Source organism: Salmo salar, chromosome 02, assembly GCF_965601325.2.
Source record: "Salmo salar chromosome 02, fSalSal1, whole genome shotgun sequence".
Classification (NCBI taxonomy): domain Eukaryota; kingdom Metazoa; phylum Chordata; class Actinopteri; order Salmoniformes; family Salmonidae; genus Salmo; species Salmo salar.
Genome location: NC_138292.1, coordinates 91,768,588 through 91,790,754, shown reverse-complemented (window position 1 = coordinate 91,790,754; position 22,167 = coordinate 91,768,588). Strand labels below are relative to the sequence as shown.

The 22,167-nt window shown below is 43.2% G+C and overlaps 1 protein-coding gene across 1 annotated transcript; it reads right to left on the bottom strand.

Annotated features, from left to right (window-relative positions):
* Window positions 1-3,617: 3,617 nt before the first annotated feature.
* LOC145863025 (uncharacterized) lies at window positions 3,618-21,968 on the bottom strand. The gene is made up of 2 exons (XM_082968146.1): window positions 21,500-21,968; window positions 3,618-7,320 (listed from the first exon to the last, which is right to left on the bottom strand). The coding sequence occupies exons 1-2, from the start codon at window positions 21,726-21,728 to the stop codon at window positions 5,993-5,995; spliced, it is 1,557 nt and encodes a 518-aa protein (XP_082824272.1). The 5' UTR covers window positions 21,729-21,968; the 3' UTR covers window positions 3,618-5,992.
* Window positions 21,969-22,167: the final 199 nt, after the last annotated feature.

Here is a 22,167-nt window from a genome sequence, read left to right as displayed (position 1 = left end):
ATTGGGATCAAGAAGAAGGTACAGATATGTTGTAGGACAGCTGCATTTGAAGTGTACATTTAACCTACATAGCAGTCAATACAAACTGACATCTATTAGCATACAAATGTGTGCAAATGATATTTTCAGATCTTCTCAGAAATGAATCAGGTCCATGGAATGGATATAGACAAAAAGAGAATTCAAGGACTATCAGAGGTAGAGAGGCGAGGCAGGGTTGAGGACATCATCCTGCTATTTTGACAGTCCCTGAAGGACAATACAGAAGAGGGATTTGCTCTTATTCCTTCCCTTTCTCTAATGTATTTTGTATTAAAATTAGCAAGTGTAGTAAGAACATTGCTTTACTTTACTAGGACTGGAGACCACAGCAGCGATTCTGCTCTTGCCCTACCTCTTCAATGAGGACCCGAGTGGCCTTTATGTCCGTGACAAGGTATGCCTATGCACCAATCATCTGTTTCTTCATAAACATAGGTGTGCATGCTTATATAAAACTACAGCTGAACATTTGTTATGTTCTTTGTTAATTGTATGTGTATTAATCTTTTCTTACTTTTGTTGACACAGATTTCACCGCTCTTCACTCCTTTACTGCACATCAGCATAAATCCATTTCACCATGAGAGTGAAATCCTGCTGGCCTTTGATGGGGAGAACATCCATGCCCTCGAGGACGTCCCCATGGGACTTGGGGCTCTGCTATGGCTGGATTTTTTATTTTCCGTTAAATTTCCCAAAAATGTCAGAAAAACACTTATGTTGTTAAGTTACTGTGTTCTGGGGATCAGAGAAGTTGGGGTGAAGTTACCAGGGCCGGTCATAAAGATGGAAAACTTCCTAACATAACTAAGTGGATACGATATACACACTAAAGCTGAAAAATCTGTATTTAGCATCAAGTCTACAATATTGTTAGTTTACCATTTTTAATGTTGTTTTTATTGTACATAATTATTTTAAAAATGTTATGAAAAGCACTATACAAAGTAAATGTATTATTTATTATGGTCTGACATGTCTGCAGAAATGTTGCAATTTTGGAATGTGTTTTGTTTGGTAAATTGTTTTGTAAATATTAATTGACATTTGTGGTGCCACTAAATAAACAATAAATTATTTAAATCCATATTGTGAATATTATTATTAAAATATTTTTTTATAATGGAGGGAGGGTGGACAGGGAGTTAAAAAAAAATGAACCCCAAAAGGTTGTTTGAGGAACCATGATAAGGGGTTCTTCGGAAAACTTAAGGGTTCCCACAAAGTTTCAATTTGAAGAACCCCTAAAGGATACTCCAGGAACCTTTACTTTTTAGAGTGTACATTGATAAAAGTCACCTTGTCCGAGAGATGGTTACACAAAGCCCAATTTGGGATTACTATTTTGGGGCGAAATAGCGGCCACAACAGACAGACCTGATATCGACCATAATTCAACGTCCTTGGACGTCACGTGCTGAGTGGGTGTGACCAAAGTTATTCTGTTTAGCTACACTGTAGTACATTTTTACACTATAATAAATGTTTCTGATGCCACATCGCCCGTTTTCGAAGGGAGTCGTTGGTTTTTCAGGGGCAGTCGCTTTTGAGCTTTTTGTCTGAAAGTATTTTCTCAACTGCGATACCAACTCCAGTCAGCAGGTGGCGATGTGCGTCTTTCAGGTGATTCTGCCACTGTGACGTATAATCTAGTGGACGGGACGCTTCTTCAGCATCAACAGCTAGTCAGCCACCTTGGTTCACTCTAACTTTATGGAAAAAGGTTTATTCAATAAATCCAGCAACTCCTCTCATACTGGGAAGAACCCCCCCAGGCCTTCAGGGCAGTTTTATTTCAAATGTAGTACCCGGATGGAGAAAATCCAATAAGCGTTTTATAGTTACATCGTTAGGGTAACTTAACCTAAAGTGGACACACTCCCATCAGTTTCTGAGACAACTGGCCAGACTTTGTAGACTGTTTAATAATGCTTAACCCTCATCTTTATCAAATGATCCATTAAAGATACCAACTCAAAACCTACGTTCGTCTACATATGGGTTGTTTAAATCGTATCTAATTATATTCCCAGTATTACTTTATCAAATCTCTAGTAATCGATTATACACACATACAATTCGTCATATTTTCATATATTCACAGAATCCATATAAAACCTAAGTAATTCTCAGGTAGTCACGACAACCATTCCATTTGCTTTTTCAAGGACTCTCCACAGCTACGAAGCAGCTCTCCAAACATACTCCCAGCAGAACAAAAAATAAACTTTTGTTTCCCGGACAATGACCATGGGATCCTCAACGGTTCTCTAACCTCCCAGAGACCACAGCAAAATCAAGCCTCCCAGGAACTATAGACCTTCCGCTGCTTTCTAAAATATCATCCCGCTTATTATCCACATTACAATCATCTGATTAAGCATATTTCTATATGTTACTATCCAGACGACAGATTAAGACTCATTTCCACATTCACACAACTCCCATATCACATTCACACAACTCCCATATCACAGTCACACAACTCCCATATGACAGTTACACAACTCCCATATCACAGTCACACAACTCCCATATGACAGTTACACAACTCTTATATCACAGTCACACAACTCTCATATCACAGTCACACAACTCTCATATCACAGTCACACAACTCTCATATCACAGTCACAACTCTCATATCGCAGTCACAACTCTCATATTGCAGTCACAACTCATATCACAGTCACACAACTCTCATATCAGTCACACAACTCTCATATCAGTCACACAACTCTCATATCACAGTCACACAACTCTCATATCACAGTCACACAACTCTCATATCACAGTCACACAGTGCTATTCCCAAACATACCTAATCAATTAGTTGTTTTTCAACAATATTTTAACCTGCAGGAATATTTTCACATTTCTATCTCATGGTTAGTTCCTAGGATAATGTAACTCATACATTTACATCTTTCAATACTTCTAAAATGGTGTCCAGGTTTAAAATAATTACAGGTGCACCGTACTATCTTATACTATATCATAAATGGTCTTAACTAGTAAACACAGATTCTAGTTTTCATCCAGTTCACACAGATAGCTGACTCAGCCTCAAAGCCTCCAGACTGGGCCCTGTTTACACCTCCACACAGGAACACACACTCAGAGCCTCCTGACTGGGCCCTGTTTACACCTCCACACAGGAATACACACTCAGAGCCTCCTGACTGGGCCCTGTTTACACCTCCACACAGGAACACACACTCAGAGCCTCCTGACTGGGCCCTGTTTACACCTCCACACAGGAATACACACTCAGAGCCTACGAGGCTTTTCTAAAAACTCCACTTTGCATGTTTCGCTCACCTTTCTTTTTTTTAAACTACGTTTGAGATGTGGTATCCACGCGGCTCGCTGCCTCTCAGAACAAAGGTGGGTCCATTTGCTCCGTTCCCGAAGTGTGGTTTCCCTGAGATCCCAAGTTAGAGGGATCCCTGGTGCACCATTTACCCAGGTCATCAGGAGCGGTCACCAAGTCAAGATTCACATCCCCGTCGTCAAATGTGGTTAATTTCTTTAATATCAAATGAGGAGAGACAAACTTATCACACAAGTCAGAGTTACTCTAAAACTAAATCTTTATTCACTTATTAATAAGGGAGCAGGTCAATACAACACACAAATATAGGGTGAATCAATTGAGTGCTCTACGATAATGATGGCTGGTCGACGAATGACCCCCAGATGATTCGTTGAGAGCCACGAGACAAAAGTACAAAGGTCTTTTACAGCCAAGATACACCCCTTTCAACCTACATGACGAACAACAGATGTATAGAATGGGTCACAAGGTTAAGATTTGAAAGATACTTATAATTCTCAGCAGACAGTATCTGCTGTATAAACAGTACTCTTTGTGTAGAGACCAGGGTCTGGCCCTGGGGTCATCTCTCCCTGGTACCATATAGAACAGAAACATTAACTCATGCTCTGGAATGCGGTCTCTTTAGGTTTTATCACCCAAAAGACATTGTAAATCTCCTGTCAGTGTATTCTCCCAGAGGCCCATCCTCAGTAGAACACACAGACACAATAAGAAGCCTCTATTCTGTTGAATAAAACCACCATTTGATGCAATAAAAGTATTATATCATAATCTTGCAATTTTGCTCTCAGTGTCCACTGAAAGTTGACTAGTAACAACAACTGGGACCTAAAAGACACCCACCATGAGACCCACTAAATCTGCCCAAGAAGAGGCAAACAAAAGAAAAACCCACACCAAAGACATGAAGCAAACCAAAAAGGTGGAACAACTAAAGGTGTTGACTCTCCACATCTATCAAGACAACTGGAGCACTGGGCCAGACACTCTTAAATAGAACCTGGACCAGCTCAGGTGAAACACCTTCCCACTAACGAGATGGACAAGCCAGCACAGGTGTAACACATACTGACTAATGAGGTGACACTAATCAGTGCGTCCTACGTGCTAACGAGCTATACGGCACGTGCTAACGAGCTATACGTGCTAACGAGCTATACGTGCTAACGAGCTATACGTGCTAACGAGCTATACGTGCTAAAGTCCAACCTCAAAACATAAAATGGAAAAACCAAAGAATAACACTTTAGAAGTTTGTTTACCATCAACAGAAAACAACTTCCATTTCACATTATAATCAACAACAATGCTTCACCTTCACTAATATAAACATGGTGTCTACTGGCTGTCAACAATTAAAAACAAGAAAACATTTTTTTTTCCCCCCACTAGCTTCTAGATCTCTCGTCCCCTTGGAACGAGACCAAACAAAACTAATCTCCAATACGGAAAAGCGTGCAGTCAAAATAAATTGTGATCCGTGGCAACGAACTGGCTAAACGCAAAACACAACACTTTTTGACTGCCTACCCACGTGAGAATTAACCCTGATATTCTAAAAGCAGGGCAAGAATGTCAATATAATTGTACAAAAAAATTGTCAGTTGGTTGCATAAATAATTATCATTACTAAATTTTACATGAACAGTAAATATGAAATATTTGGTTGCATCATCTTATTTTCAACGTCTCTTCAATTACATGTTGCTAGGTGGGATATCCCCAATGTCAAAACACAGTTTTAACTTGTCTACATCAATAACCAATATGCAGAAACAGTTTGGGATAAATTGAAAAACTAAACATAAAATGTGCTATATGCACAAACATCTGCCACAATAATCATATTACTTGTAATTTTTAAAACAAGCACCTTTATAAACTGCACAAGCACCAGAAACGCTGTTGTTTTGACAAGTAGCAATAAATCACTGACATCGATTAGGGGGGGAAATCAGGTTGTACGTGTTGTTGAATCTAACACAACTAAAAAAAACACATGGAAATGGGAGATATCTTTTACCTCACTGGTTAGAGGACAACCTGCAGAAGACAGTCAGCTACATTTTGGAGTGATACATTTAATGAAGTGGTCGCTAAACAAAGGAACACAACACTTATTTGTCATAACTCATCGATATCATGTTGAAATCAATTGTGTGACAGAAGGGAGATGATGTTGCACGTCATGTTAAAACTAACAGCTCAAAAACCACACAGAATCTGGGAATAATGTGTACATCACTGGTTAGAGGACAATTTGTAGAAAACAGCTGGCTACATTTTGAAGTGTTGCATTTTGATTCAAGTGGGTCACCAACGTGGTAAGTGTAACACAACTCTATTTGTGTTAGTCACTTTTTGTTAAATCACATAAATAGTAACTCTTTCAATTCAGAACCTGGATTTTCCCCCTGAGGCTAATATCCATATCATGTTGAAATCAATAGAACAGGGGACAAATGTTTAGGGTTCTACATTGTGACATCATTAAAATACTCCAACTACAATGTTAAAACATTCTACATTGTGACATTAATTCATTGATATCATGAAACAACTCCTTCATGTATGTATTTTCTGATATTTGATCAGAGATCTTTTATCAGATTATCTCTGGTCACAGCTATAATATTTCTCTCCTGTGTGTGTTCTCTTGTGTACAGTCAGCTGCCCCGATCGACCAAAACTCTTCCCACATTGATCACAGCTATAAGATTTCTCTCCTGTGTGTGTTCCCTGGTGGTATATCAGGCTGCTTGACTGAGTAAAACTTTTCCCACATAGATTACAGCAATAAGGTTTCTCTCCTGTGTGTGTTCTCTGGTGTGATATCAGGTTGCATTGCTGAGTAAAACTTTTTCCACATTGATTACAGCTATAAGGTTTCTCTCCTGTGTGTGTTCTCTGGTGCACTGTCAGATATCTAGATTGACAAAAACTCTTCCCACATTGACCACAGCTATAAGGTTTCTCTCCTGTGTGTGTTCTCTGGTGCACAGTCAGATCTCTAGATTGACAAAAACTCTTCCCACATTGACCACAGCTATAAGGTTTCTCTCCTGTGTGTGTTCTCTGGTGTAAAGTCAGAGCGCTAGATTGACTAAAACTCTTCCCACATTGATCACAGCTATAAGGTTTCTCTCCTGTGTGAATTCTCTGGTGTAAAGTCAGAGAGCCAGATTTAGTAAAACTTTTCCCACATTGATCACAGCTATAAGATTTCTCTCCTGTGTGTATTCTCTGGTGTAAAGTCAGAGAGCCAGATGTAGTAAAACTCTTCCCACATTGATCACAGTTATAAGGTTTCTCTCCTGTGTGTGTTCTCTGGTGTAAAGTCAGAGAGCCAGATGTAGTAAAACTCTTCCCACATTGATCACAGCTATATGGTTTCTCTCCTGTGTGTATTCTCTGGTGTAAAGTCAGAGAGCCAGATGTTGTAAAACTCTTCCCACATTGATCACAGCTATAAGGTTTCTCTCCTGTGTGTGTTCTCTGGTGCACTGTCAGATCTCTAGATTGACAAAAACCTTTTCCACATTGACCGCAGCTATACGGTTTCTCTCCTGTGTGTGTTCTCTGGTGCACTGTCAGATAGCGAGATTGACTAAAACTCTTCCCACATTGATCACAGCTATAAGATTTCTCTCCTGTGTGTATTCTCTGGTGTGATATCAGGCTGGTTGACTGAGTAAACCTCTTCCCACATTGACTACAGCTATAAGGTTTCTCTCCTGTGTGGATTCTCTGATGAATTTTAATGCCTGATGAGGAGGTGAATCTCTTCCCACAGTCAGAGCAGCAGTAAGTTCTCTTCCCTGTGGATCTCTGCAGGTCTTTCTTGAGGTGTTCTGATCTGGAGAGACTCTTCTCTGCCTTGTCAGCATCATGAGGTTGCTGAGGCTCCACAGAGGATCCACGATAGTCCCGTATCTCTCCTGTGTGAACAACAAAGTCAGACAGACGGTTAAAGGCCCACAACAGTGGAAATCCACTGTAAAAGGTACAACAATTGACGTCTGTAATGAATGTTAAAATTATTTGACAATTGTCTTAAAATGAGCAAGAATAGTCATATTTTGTCTTGTTTTCACAGTAGTAGTAACATAGATGATTGTAGGCTACAAATAAGATATTCAAGTTGTTGAAACTCTAAACAGTGTGCCAGACAACTTTTGGTGTCCAATATAGGCCCCTTTCCGTGTTTGTTAAAATTGTGGCACAAGGGCAATTTGATTGCAGAAACTCCTCCCTGCTAATAAGGAAACCGATCGTTATGGATGTACTATATCTGCCTGGAGCAAAAGTGGTGAGCAAAGATTTGAGTTTTTCACAGTGTATTCTGAATGTGAATGGGGGAAAACTCAGGGGAGTAACCTCCATTTCCAGGTTGCTTATGAGTGCATTTCACAATACTTTGGATTATAATTGTAAGGCTTGTTTGAATGTCCTGTTTAAAATAATGTTTGCTAAAGTATTATGAATTATGTGTAATTATTGAAGAACTGCGTTAATGACAGTATCCATTCGGGTGTTGTCAATAAAAGTTAAGATTTGATTTTTAATTTCACCTTTATTTAACCAGGTAGGCCAGTCGAGAACAAGTTCTCATTTACAACTGCGACCTGGCCAAGATAAAGCATAGCAGTGGGACAAAACAACAGAGTTACACGTGGGATAAACAAACGTACAGTCAATAACACAATAGAAAAATCTATATACAGTGTGTGCAAATGGAGTAAGGAGGTAAGGCAATAAATAGGCCATAGTAGCGAAGTAATTACAATTTAGCAAATTAACACTGGAGTGATAGATGTGCAGATGATGATGTGCAAGTAGAAATACTGGGCAAAAAAAGTAAATAAAAACATGGGGATGAGGTAGGCAGTTGGATGGGCTGTGTACAGCTGCAGCGATCGGTAAACTGCTCAGATAGCTGATGCTTAAAGTTAGTGAGGTAGATATAAGTCTCCAACTTCAGCGATTTTTGCAATTCGTTGCAGTCATTGGCAGCAGAGAACTGGAAGGAAAGGCGGCCAAAGAATGTGTTGGCTTTGGGGATGACCAGTGAGATATACCTCCTGGAGCGCGTGCAATGGGTGGGTGTTGCTATGGTGACCAGTGAGCTGAGTTAAGGCGTCCTAGCAAAGACTTATAGATGACCTGGAGCCAGTGGGTTTGGCGACAAATATGTAGCAAGGGCTAGCCGACGAGAGCATACAGGTCGCAAAGAGCGGTAGGATAATCAATTTTACGAGGGTATGTTTGGCAGCGTGAGTGGAGGCGGCTTTGTTGCAAAATAAGAAGCCAATTCTAGATTTAATTTTGGATTGGAGATGTTTAATATTACTCTGGAAGGAGAGTTAATAGTCTAACCAGACACATAGGTATTTATAGTTGTCCACATATTCTAAGTCAGTACCATCCAGAGTAGTGATGCTGGAAGGGCGGGTGCGGGCAGCGATCGGTTGAAGAGCAAACATTTAGTTTTACTAGCGTTTAAGAGCAGTTGGAGGCCACGGAAGGAGTGTTCTATGGCATTGAAGCTCGTTTGGAGGTTTGTTAACACAGTGTCCAAAGAAGTGCCAGATGTATACAGAATGGTGTCGTCTGCGTAGAGGTGGATCCAGGAATCACCCCGCAGCAAGAGCAACATCGTTGGTATATACAGAGAAAAGAGTCGGTCCGAGAATTGAACACTGTGGTACCCCCATAGAGACTGCCAGAGGTCCGGACAACAGGCCCTCCGATTTGACATACTTAACTCTATCTGAGAAGTAGTTGGTGAACCAGGAGAGTCAGTCATTTGAGAAAGCAAGGCTGTTGAGTCTGCCGATAAGAATACGGTGATTGACAGAGTCGAAAGCCTTGGCCAGGTCGATGAAGACGGCTGCACAGTACTGTCTTTTATCGATGGCGGTTATGATATCGTTTAGTACCTTGAGCGTGGCTGAGGTGCACCCGTGACCAGCTCGGAAACCGGATTGCACAGCGGAGGAGGTACGGTGGGATTCGAAATGGTCAGTGATCTGTTTGTTAACTTGGCTTTCTTAGACTTTAGAAAAGGCAGGGCAGGATGGATATAGGTCTGTAACAGTTTGGGTCTAGAGTGTCACCCCCTTTGAAGAGGGGGATGACCGCAGAAGCGTTCCAATCTTTAGGAATCTCGGACGATACGAAAGAGAGGTTGAACAGACTAGTAATAGGGGTTGCAACAATGGCGGCGGATAATTTTAGAAAGAGAGGGTCCAGATTGTCTAGCCCAGCTGATTTGTACGGGTCCAGGTTTTGCAACTCTTTCAGAAAATCAGCTATCTGGATTTGGGTGAAGGAGAAATGGGGGAGGCTTGGGCAAGTAGCTGCGGGGGGTGCGGTGCTGTTGGCCGAGGTTGGGGTAGCCAGGAGGAAAGCATGGCCAGCCGTAGAGAAATGCTTCTTGAAATTCTCGATTATCGTGGAGTTATCGATGGTGACAGTGTTTCCTAGCCTCAGTGCAGTGGGCAGCTGGGATGAGGTGCTCTTATTCTCCATGGACTTTACAGTGTCCCAGAACTTTTTGGAGTTAGAGCTACAGGATGCAAATTTCTGTTTGAAAAAGCTAGCCTTTGCTTTCCTAACTGACTGTGTGTATTGGTTCCTGACTTCTCTGAAAAGTTGCATATCGCGGGGACTATTCGATGCTAGTGTAGTACGCCACAGGATGTTTTTGTGCTGGTCGAGGGCAGTCATGTCTGGAGTGAACCATGGGCTATATCTGTTCTTAGTTCTACATTTTTTGAAAGGGGCATGCTTATTTAAGATGGTGAGGAAATTACTTTTAAAGAACAACCAGGCATCCTCTACTGACGGGATGAGGTCAAAATCCTTCCAGGATACCAGGGCCAGGTCAATTAGAAAGGCCTGCTTGCAGAAGTGTTTTAGGGAGCGTTTGACAGTGATGAGGGGTGGTCGATTGACCGCGGACCCATAACGGATGCAGGCAATGATCGCTGAGATCCTGATTGAAAACAGCAGAGGTGTATTTGGAGGGCAAGTTGGTCAGGATAATATCAGCGAGGGTGCCCATGTTTACGGATTTAGGGTTGTACCTGGTGGGTTCCTTGATAATTTGTGTGAGATTGAGGGCATCTAGTTTGGATTGTAGGATGGCCGGGGTGTTAAGCATATCCCAGGTTAGGTCACCTAATAGAACGAACTCTGAAGATAGATAGGGGGCAATCAATTCACATATGGTGTCCAGGGCACAGCTGGGAGCTGAGGGAGGTCTATAACATGCGGCAACAGTGAGAGACTTATTTCTGGAGAGATTAATTTTTAAAATTAGAAGCTCGAACTGTTTGGGCATGGACCTGGGAAGTATGACAGAACTTTGCAGGCCATCTCTGCAGTAGATTGCAACTCCTCTCTTTTTGACAGTTCTATCTTGATGGAAAATGTTGTGGTTGGGGATGGAAATTTCAGAATTTTTGGTTGCCTTCCTAAGCCAGGATTCAGACACGGCAAGGACATTAAGGTTGGCGGAGTGCGCTAAAGCAGTGAGTAAAACAAACTTAGGGAGGAGGCTTCTGATGTTAACATGCATGAAACCAAGGCTTTTTCGATTACAGAAGTCAACAAATGAGAGTGCCTGGGGACACGCAGGGCCTGGGTTAACCTCTACATCACCCGAGGAACAGAGGAGTAGGATGAGGGTATGGCTAAAGGCTATCAGAATTGGTCGAATAGTGCGTTGGGAACAGAGAATAAAAGGAGCAAAATTCTGGGGGTGGTAGGATAGTTTCAAGGCATAATGTACAGACAGGGGTATGGTAGGGTGCGGGTACAGTGGAGATAAACCTAGGCATTGAGTGACGATAAGAGAGGTTGCATCTCTGGAGGAACCAGTTATGCTAGGTGAGGTCACCGCATGTGTGGGAGGTGGGACAAAAGATCTCTCTGAGCCATGTTGAGTGGGACTAGGGGCTCCGCAGTAAAATAAAACAATGATTACTACCCTAAACAACAGTATACAAGGCATATTGACATTAGAGAGACATAAAGCGAGGCATAATGCAATCACAGGTGTTGATTGGTAGAGCTAGCTAAGACAACAACGGGTAAGACAACAACAACAGGTAAAATGGTGATGAATGGGCAGAGAGGGTCAGTTAACTACACACAGGGCCTGAGTTCGAGGCTGGGGCCGACAGATAAACAAAATAAATAAAATGGAGATCCGTGATTAATGAACAGTCCAGCAGGCATCAGCTATGTAGCCAAGTGATCATAGTGTCCAGTAAACAGGAATATATGAACCAGGGAAGCAGTTAGGTAGTCATTACTACGCTAGCCGGGAGATGCGCCTGGCTCGAGGCTAACTGGTGCAAACTTCGGGACAAGGGTGTCACCGACGTCCTGCAAAGGCCGGTTGAGGGCACATCGGACAGAATTACGTCGGCAGACCAGTCGTGATGGATCGGCGGGGCTCCGTGTTGAGAAAGGGTCCAGGCCAATTGGCAAAAGAGGTATTGTAGCTGGAGTAATTTTGTTTGCTAGCCGGGAGATACACCTGGATCGAGGCTAACTGGTGCTAGCTTCAGGACAAGGGCGTTAGCCACTATAGCCACTCTGGTGCAAAGGTCCAGAGCTTACAGCAGGAATCCGGTGATGTAGTGGCTTCTAGTCGTCTTAGTGAAGAGTCTGGGAGGCATCAGCTGTGTAGCCGAGTGATCATAGGGTCCACTGAGCAGGCCGGGAGATGGGCCTGGCTCAAGGCTGGCTTCGGGACTGGGCCACTCGGTGGCAGCTAGCTAGCTGTGATTATCCGGTGTAATGGTCCAGAGCTTACGGCAGGAATATGGTGATGTAGTGGAGAAAAACAGTCCGATATGCTCAGGGTTGATATCGCGCTGTGCAGACTGGCAGGTATAATCCAGGCTAAAAGCGGCTGGTGCCTGAGCAGAGGGTAAAGGCCGCTAGCAGTGGCTAACAATGACTAAATAGCTAGTAGCTAATTAGCTGGTTAGCTTCTGATTGCTAGCTTCTGATGGAGGTTCTAGCTATAAGGTCTAAAAAATAGCAGATCCGTATCACATTGGGTGAGATGTGTTGCCGGAAGGTATATTTCATTTATGGGAAAAAATGGAAAAGGATTGCAATATATACAAAAAAAGACTAAAAAAACAGAACATTTACAACAAACACGTCTTAATGCTACGCCATCTTGGATTACAAGATGACTCTTAGTTAAAAACCATTGGATTTAGCAAACTCTGAAATTATTTAGTATTTCTGTACCCACGAAAATAGTTTTCCCAGCGTAACATAAGGAGACAAAAAATGATACATAGTTCGAGTAAATTTATTTTTCTATAATAAGCATGGAGGTTTCCCCTATCAACCAGTCATAGGTACTGGTGACAAAGCGCCTCGTAACCTAGCTGGGAATGGGACAGACTGAAACCACTCCCCTATCAACCAGTCATAGGTACTGGTGACAAAGCGCCTCGTAACCTAGCTGGGAATGGGACAGACGGAACCCTTCTGTGGTAACACACAGGGGAGATTTGTAATCAAATCTAATTCCCAGGAATGGGGTTCATATGAACCACAGAGACTGTGTGTGGGATAATAACATGGCCGTGTCCAACCCTGCTTGTTCCCTCGACTTCGCTACCAACCACCAATCTCCAACAGGGCCCTTAACCTGTATCACTAGACACCTCATAGTGAGCTACAGGTAGGAATCAGCAATGAATCCCAATAATGAGACACCTCTGGGGAGGGGTGTCAGCAACATTTAAAAATACATATATAGTGTTTTATGATAAACCGTTTTTTACAAATCTGTCAAGACACCAACTTAGACTTTACCGTGAAATGCTTTACTTACAAGCCCTTAATCAACAGTGCAGTTCAAGAAGAAGAAAATATTTACCAAGTAGACTAAAATAAAAAGTAATAATAAAAGTAACACAATGAGAATAACAATAACGAGGCTATATACAGGGGGCACCGGTACCGAGTCAGTGTGTGGGGGTACAGGCTAGTTGAGGTAATCTGTACATGAAGGTGGGGGCGTAGTGACAATGCATAGGTAACAAACAACCAGCGAGTAGCAGCAGTGCACAAAAGGGAGGGGGGTGGGGGGGGTCAATGTAAATTGTCCGGTGGAGATTTTATGAATTGTTCAGCAGTCTTATGGCTTGGGGGTAGAAGCTGTTGAGGAGGCTTTTGGTCCTAGACTTGGCGCTCCGGTACCGCTTGTCGTGCGGTAGCAAAGAAAACAGTCTATAACTTAGGTGACTGGAGTCTCTGACAATATTGTGTGCTTTCCTCTGACACCGCCTAGTATATAGGTCCTGGATGGCAGGAAGCTTGGCCACAGAGATGTACTGGGCCGTTTGCACGACCCTCTGTAGCGCCTTACGGTCAGATGCCGAGCAGTTGCCATACCAGGCGGTGATGCAACCAGTCAGGATGCTCTCGATGGTGCAGCTGTACTACCTTTTGAGGATGTGGGGACCCATGCCAAATCTTTTCAGTCTCCCGAGGCGGAAAAGGTTTTGTTGTGCCCTCTTCATGACTGTCTTGGTATATACACACGTGGGTGATTGAAAGATGAACTGAGGTCCACACTCCAGTCCAGTTAGTGGTGGTAATGCACCTTAAAGTTGGTTGCCAACCGCCATATAAAGTCCAAAGAAGAAAAAGAATCCTGAAGGAAGGAGAAATGACGAGAAATGAATTTGGTTTACCGTTTGGGGCATCGCAACTGGTTACCTATTTTGATGTGATATGAAAGTATTATGTGAAATTATTTTGATGTGATATGAAAGTACAGCGATTTATGTTTCTAGAAACGTATCGCAATTGAGAATCGATTCACATTTAGATGGAATATTTGACTATTTTAGCTGCCAGAGCCAGTCTACCTCTGAAAATAACATACAGTCCTTGGACCTTGAGGAGTAACGGGGGCAGAAATCAGCAGTAGAAACAATAACAAAGCGTACTCCCTGCCCGTTTCGGTAAAAAGCTGAGGGATGGGGCTGGAGAAATGTAACCATCCATGATATCAACATTATAGTTTTAACCATGTTTTGAGGATATACAGTGTTTGTTTATATTTACTGACAACCATTGGAGTAAAAAAAGCTTATATTTTGGGTTCTGATGGGGTACGACAGTTGAACTAAGTGTTACGTTCCCCAGTTTCTGTTGTGGTTTGTGTATTATCATGTATGTATTTCAGGAGATGGATTCCTGAAGTTCTCAACGAGCAGCTGATTGGTCAATCAACATTGATTGTTTGGAGAGCTGACCCCGCCCCCCCTCCTCAGGACGCAGCTGTCTCCAATTACTAACTTCTTCTGAAGCTATATAAGCCCCAGTTCTGTTGCTCAGAAGGGAGATGATTGCTGAGAGACAAGGCTAATGGCTGAGGGTTATAGCATGTTGGTTGTTTCCAAGAATTTTGGTATGTACTGTGTCCGTTGTTGCTGAGGGAGCTGATTGGTTGTGTGTGTCAATAGGATGCAGTGTTTTGATTATTGACTTACATTTGTGTAATTCTGTTTCATTTGTTCCCAGGGGGGAAGGGGAAGGCACCTAGGGAGTGTTTAGGCAAGAGGCCCGCGGGCATACATATACCCGTAGTAGTTTGCTGTCTATGCACACTAGGAAAGACCTGGGCGGACCATCCCCTGTATTTTGGTTAGTGCACCAGGTGGTGCTAGATAGGTAAGTAGTGGGTAGTCAGGTAAGGTAGGAGAGGGGGCTTTGATATTTACTTTCTTTGCTTTGGTTCCGTCCAGCCCCTTTTTCCCAAACCTTATCACGTGAAGGAATAAATTCCCTGTTAACGGTATTCTCTGCCTATTCGTCATACTTGTTCACACCTACACTTCCCTACCTTATTCACAACAAGGAGAGTTGAGTTGTAGCAGGGTGTTGCGTTCCCTCTTTCTAGAGGCGTGCGTAACATAATGGGGGCTCATCCGGGATACCATTAAACCCCCCCCGGACCCTGCTGCACTGAGATTTCTGTGATTTGTGAGTATGGGTGACTAGTTTAGTTTGTGGTTAGTTCAGTGTTGAGCGTCATAGCATTAGCTATTTGTTGGCTCTTGTGTTTGGTGTAGTAGTTTACAATGGCTACTTTTGATGTACAATCCTTTTTGGATAACCCGTCGTGGGAGGTGTTTAATAAGTGTCGTAAAAGTGATTTAATGACCTTGGCTGACCATTATTCATTGTCTATTTCGCACAAATTAGTTAAGGCGGAGGTTAAGAAACTAGTGTTAAATGTATTGTTAGAAGAGCAGGTGCTTGTGTTACCGCTGCCTGAACCTACTACCCCTGTAGGGGATGTTGCTGCTCCTGTAAGCCCGTCGGTTTCTGAGACCGAAGGCGAGGCTAAAGCTCCAGCCACATTGCCCCGTTTTGATCCGCTCTCCCCACTGTCAACTGGTGATGCCAGAAGGGATGTCCGTTCTATACAGTTTCAACTGGAAGCGGAAGAGAGAGCCCAAATTAGGCGAGAAAATCTCCAGTTAGAAATCTGTAAAATAGAGGCTGAAAAAGAAAGAGAACAGCGGCAGTTGGAAATCTGTAAAATAGAGGCAGAAAGAGAACAGCGGCAGATGGATTTCAAAATGCGCCAAATGGAATTGGAGGCAGAGACAGCGAGGCTAGCCTTTGTTCCTACTGTGCCTGTTAGTGAGTCGTCCTCACCAGCTGGAGCTTCCAACACGTTTGACATTAGTAGGCAGATTGCCTTAGTACCTTTGTTTAGAGAATCAGAGGTTGACTCCTATTTTTGTGTGTTTGAACGTATAGCCGTAGCCTTGAAATGGCCTGAAGAAGTATGGTGCTTATTACTTCAGTGTAAATTAACTGGAAAAGCCCAAGAGGTTTTATCAGCGCTACCTTTGGAAGATAGTTTGAACTATGAAGTGGTCAAAGCTACCGTTCTTCGTGCTTATGAGCTTGTGCCTGAGGCATACCGACAGAGATTTAGGTCTCATAGAAAGTCTCCTAGTAAGACTTATGTGGAATTTGGTAGAGACAAGGGAAATCTGTTTGATAAATGGCATGCTGCTAGTAAGGTAACTGATTTCAACTCTCTCCGGGAGTTAATTTTGTTGGAAGAGTTTAAAAATTGCTTACCCGAACGCATTGTAGTATACCTAAATGAACAGAAAGTATCCTCCCTGTCAGAAGCGTCTGTTGGCAGACGAGTTTGTGTTGACGCACAAGAGTGTGTTTTCGGCTCATACTGAGAGTAGAGCTACTGAGTTGCCTACTTTTAGTCCCAGTCGGCCCACAGTATATCAAGCACGCCAGAAAAATGAGCGTCCCTGTTTCTATTGTCATAAAGTGGGACATGTGATTAATGATTGCTTCCTACTAAAACGCAAACAAGGGATGCCTTTTCGTGCCAAGCCGCCAACAGGTGTTGGGCTAATTCGTACTGTTGTGAGGTCTGAAACAAAACAGGTGCCTCAGAGTAAATGTAGTTTGAAAGTCTCAGTACCCGACCGCAGTTACGAACCGTTCATTTTTGAGGGGTTTGTGTCCATAGCGAATGACGAAGCATCTCAGCGCCCTGTTAAAATCCTTAGAGATACAGGGGCGGCGCAGTCATTTATATTGTTTGATGTGTTGCCCTTATCCGACAATACATACTGTGGTTCCAGTGTGTTAGTTCAGGGTATTGAAATGGGTTTTGTCCCAGTGCCGTTGCACTTTGTGAATGTACACTCTGAGTTAATCAGTGGAATATTCAGAGTAGGGGTACGTCCTAAGTTGCCAGTAGAAGGTGTGACCTTTATAATGGGTAACGATATTGCTGGAGGAAAGGTAGTACCCGTATTGGAAGTGTTGGATAAAAGTGACCACTCTCTCTCCAATGAGTTGGCACAGAGTTATCCCCATGTGTTCCCCGCTTGTGCTGTCACTCGTGCTCAGGCAAGACAAATGGGTGACGTGATAGATTTGTCAAAAACTGTTTTGTTTAAAGAAGTTGATCAAGAGGATGGGTTGTGTACTACCTCTAAGAAGCTGATCACCTCTGACAAACAGCCCAGGGGAAGTGAAATCGCGCCCCAATTACATGACATTCTTTTGACTGTCACCCCCGAGAAGGTGATTGAATGTCAAAAGGGAGACATCAGTCTTCGCAAGTGTTTTGCTTCGGTAACTTCCATTGAGGAAGCTAAAACTAAAGAGACTGCCTACTTTATGGAAGCAGGAGTTTTGATGCGTAAATGGGCAGCTCATGACACCGTTAGTGACTGGAGTGAAGTGTGTCAAGTGGTTGTTCCTACACCATTCCGACAGCAGGTGCTGTCACTCGCCCATGACCAGGCGTGGTCCGGACACTTAGGGATCACGAAGACTTATAACCGAGTCCTTCGACATTTTTTTTGGCCAGGTTTGAAGTCTGACGTTGTCCAATTCTGTAAGACATGCCACGTATGTCAACTCACTGGGAAAGCGAATCAAACAGTTCCACGTGCGCCGCTCTGCCCGATTCCTGTGGTGGGGGAACCGTTTGAAAAAGTGATAATTGATTGTGTAGGTCCATTGCCGAAAACCAGGTCAGGTAACCAGTTCTTACTAACAATAATGTGCAGTGCTACTCGATACCCAGAGGCTATTCCTCTACGGACAATAACGGCTAAGACTGTGGTGAAGGCATTAGTGAAGTTCTTCTCTACGTTTGGACTCCCTAAAGTAATCCAAACTGACCAGGGATCCAACTTTATGTCAAAGCTGTTCTCTAGTGTGTTAAAGACGCTGTGTATTTCCCATCAGGTCTCCAGTCCGTATCATCCAGAGAGTCAAGGGGCTCTCGAACGCTGGCATCAGACGCTGAAGGCAATGCTACGCAAGTATTGCATGGATACCAGTACTGATTGGGATGAGGGGGTGCCGTTTGTCTTATTTGCTATTAGGGAAACAATACAAGAGTCCTTAGGGTTCAGCCCTGCTGACCTTGTGTTTGGACACACCCCACGGGGTCCGCTAAAGGTTTTGAAGGAGCATATCTTATCTCCTACACCCAGTAGCGCCCCTAAAAATGTGTTGGATTATGTCAGTAAGATGCGGGAGAGACTGCACGCTGCAGGTGCATTAGCCCAAAAGTCTCTCTCCTCTACTCAAAAACGCATGAAGTTGCATTATGACAAAAAGGCTGTTGGCCGTTCTTTTGCACCAGGTGATCAAGTTTTAGTTTTGTTGCCAATCCCTGGCTCATCTCTGTCAGCACGTTTTTCTGGACCATATCTTGTGGAAAAGAAACTCAGTGACACCAATTATGTGATAAAGACCCCAGATCGGAGGCGTTCTTCCCGAATGTGTCATGTTAACATGCTGAAAGCATATTATATGCGTGATTCTCCCAACAGCTCCTCAAGAAAGCCTGTCCAGCCCGCCGTTTCCAGTGTGGCTGCGGTGGTGCTGAAGCCTGGCTGGTATCTAGAGGAGGATAAGGAGGATGGGTTGGAGTTACGCCATACGTTACAGCAGTGTGAACGCTTATGTAATTCAGAGATGCTGAAAAAGTTACCATCTCAAATGGAACATTTGGATAAAGACCAAACTAAGGATCTTATCTTATTGATAAACAGTTTTCTCACTGTGTTTCAGGATGTTCCAAGTCGCACGTCCATCTTGGAACATGACGTGGATGTGGGGGACGCTGTTCCTATAAGTCAGCATCCGTACCGGGTTAATGCAAAGAAAAGGGAGGTAATGAAAAGTGAGGTAGCTTATTTATTACAGAATGACATGGCAAAACCCAGTAACAGCTCCTGGAGTTCCCCGTGTATTCTTGTTCCTAAGCCTGACGGTACGTCTCGCTTATGTACGGACTATCGTCGAGTAAATGCCGTTACAAAGTCTGATTCTTTTCCTCTACCTCGCTTAGATGACTGCATTGATAGAATTGGCTCTGCTGCTTACGTTAGTAAATTAGATTTGCTAAAAGGTTATTGGCAGGTGCCTTTGACCTCTCGAGCTTCTGACATCTCGGCTTTCATTACGCCAGATAACTTCGTACAATATTCTGTGATGCCCTTTGGAATGTGTAAAGCACCTGCTACTTTTCAGCGGTTAGTTAACATTGTTTTTGCCGATGTACCAAATTGTACTGCTTATCTTGACGATGTGGTAATACATTCGTCTACTTGGGCTGATCATTTCGCCACCTTGAAAAGTGTGTTTCAGCGGTTGGCGAATGCTTCTTCAACCCTCAATTTGGCCAAGTGTGAGTTTGGGAAGGCTACAGTGACTTACTTAGGGAAACAAGTGGGACGAGGTCAAGTGCGCCCAGTAACTGGCAAAGTGGAAGCAATTGTTGCTTTTCCTGCTCCCACGACTCGCTGCCAGTTGCGCAGATTCCTGGGGATGGTAGGTTACTATCGTACTTTCTGTAAGAATTTCTCGACGGTAGTAGCTCCCCTTTCATCTCTGCTTAGTCCGAAGGTACCATTTAAGTGGTCCCAGGACTGTAACTATGCTTTTGAGTCCGCTAAAGCGCTACTTTGTAGTGCCCCAGTGCTTGCCGCCCCCAACTTTGACAAACCTTTTAAGTTGGAGGTAGACGCTAGTATAGTGGGGGTGGGTGCGGTTCTCTTGCAGGAAGATGAAGATGGAGTGGATCGACCCGTCAGTTTCTTCTCCCGTAAGTTCAACTCGTGTCAGTCAAGGTACTCCACAATTGAACAGGAAACGCTGGCTTTATTGCTAGCATTACAGTTCTTTGAGGTATATGTGGGTTCCAGTGCCTTGCCTGTAATGGTCTTCACGGACCATAATCCTTTGGTGTTCTTAAAGCAAATGTACAATCAGAACCGCCGCCTTATGCGGTGGGCTCTGATTGTACAAGGATATAATGTACAGATAGCCTATGTGAAGGGCTCGGCAAATGTGGTTGCCGACGCTCTATCACGGGTTTAGTAACTGGGGAAGCGTTGATTTTTGTTATTGCAAACTGTATGTTTGCATTTTTTGTGTTGGGCGTGTTACGTTCCCCAGTTTCTGTTGTGGTTTGTGTATTATCATGTATGTATTTCAGGAGATGGATTCCTGAAGTTCTCAACGAGCAGCTGATTGGTCAATCAACATTGATTGTTTGGAGAGCTGACCCCGCCCCCCCTCATCAGGACGCAGCTGTCTCCAATTACTAACTTCTTCTGAAGCTATATAAGCCCCAGTTCTGTTGCTCAGAAGGGAGATGATTGCTGAGAGACAAGGCTAATGTCTGAGGGTTATAGCATGTTGGTTGTTTCCAAGAATTTTGGTATGTACTGTGTCCGTTGTTGCTGAGGGAGCTGATTGGTTGTGTGTGTCAATAGGATGCAGTGTTTTGATTATTGACTTACATTTGTGTAATTCTGTTTCATTTGTTCCCAGGGGGGAAGGGGAAGGCACCTAGGGAGTGTTTAGGCAAGAGGCCCGCGGGCATACATATACCCGTAGTAGTTTGCTGTCTATGCACACTAGGAAAGACCTGGGCGGACCATCCCCTGTATTTTGGTTAGTGCACCAGGTGGTGCTAGATAGGTAAGTAGTGGGTAGTCAGGTAAGGTAGGAGAGGGGGCTTTGATATTTACTTTCTTTGCTTTGGTTCCGTCCAGCCCCTTTTTCCCAAACTTACCGTGCAAAGGAATAAATTCCCTGTAAACGGTATTCTCTGCCTATTCGTCATACTTGTTCACACCTACACTTCCCTACCTTATTCACAACAAGGAGAGTTGAGTTGTAGCAGGGTGTTGCGTTCCCTCTTTCTAGAGGCGTGCGTAACACTAAGCTCATGAGGCATTTATAAGTGAATTCTTAAAATAACAATGGGTACATATCATTAATGTATAAGTCCCTAAATGGATGTAACAACTGCTGATTGCCCCTTTAAGAGAACATCTTGGGCTAATCTAATAGGAGATATTGAGGACTACAGTATTTCAGGCATTGTCATTGGATGCATTTGATCAATTGTTAACGTTTTGTTGATGGTCCACTCTTGATGTTCTACACGTTACAGTGTAGCTTCAGCCATTCCTAGAGAACAACATTAAAGTGTAGAACCCCTTTACTGCATATTGGTTCAACGACTGCAGAGACGGTACTTACTGGTGTTAAACAGATCTCCAACCTCCTCTTCTTCCTCCAATGTGACAGTCATCTCCCCCTCCTCCTCTTTCACTCCAAAAACTGCATCCTCCTCTTTCTCTTCCTCCTCTTCTTTCACTGAAACGTCTTTCTCTTCTTCTTTCACTATAACAGCCTCACCCTCTACTTGTTTTTGTATTGTTACAGCCTCATCTTCTTTAGCAAGAGGAGAGAAACTTAGTGAACTCATGGTTGGGGATGTTAGCTAGCTAGCATTAGCGACTAGCCTAGTTCTAAGCTAACTTAGCAAACCAGCTAGCTGACAAACAACGTAAATATATAATTAAATGGGCCAACAAGTACATACGACAGAAGTGTGTTTAATACACAGCGACTAATATACACCAAACCAGTGTAAAGAGCGTGAATGTTGTAGCTATGTTTGCTAGAAAGCTACCGAGGTGTCTGACTAGCTGTTGTTGTTGAAGGAGCGTCCCGTCCACTAGATTATACGTCACACTGGCAGCATCGCCTGAACCTAAAAGACGCACATCGCCATCTGCTGACTGGAGTGGGCAACGCAGTTGAGGAACCAAACGTTTATTTTTCATTTCTTTCAGAAAAGTTTAATATTATATTAAGTCGTTCAAAGAGAAGCATGTGTTGATTGATTCGTGTTTAATGAGTGA

Bases quoted from the DNA above. Each gene is read 5' to 3' on its own strand.
- LOC145863025 (XM_082968146.1), bottom strand. From the start codon at position 21,728: ATGAGTTCACTAAGTTTCTCTCCTCTTGCTAAAGAAGATGAGGCTGTA. The intron at 7,321-21,499 runs GTAAGTACCGTC...TTGTTCACACAG, and splicing joins TGGAGATCTGTTTAACACCA to GAGAGATACGGGACTATCGT.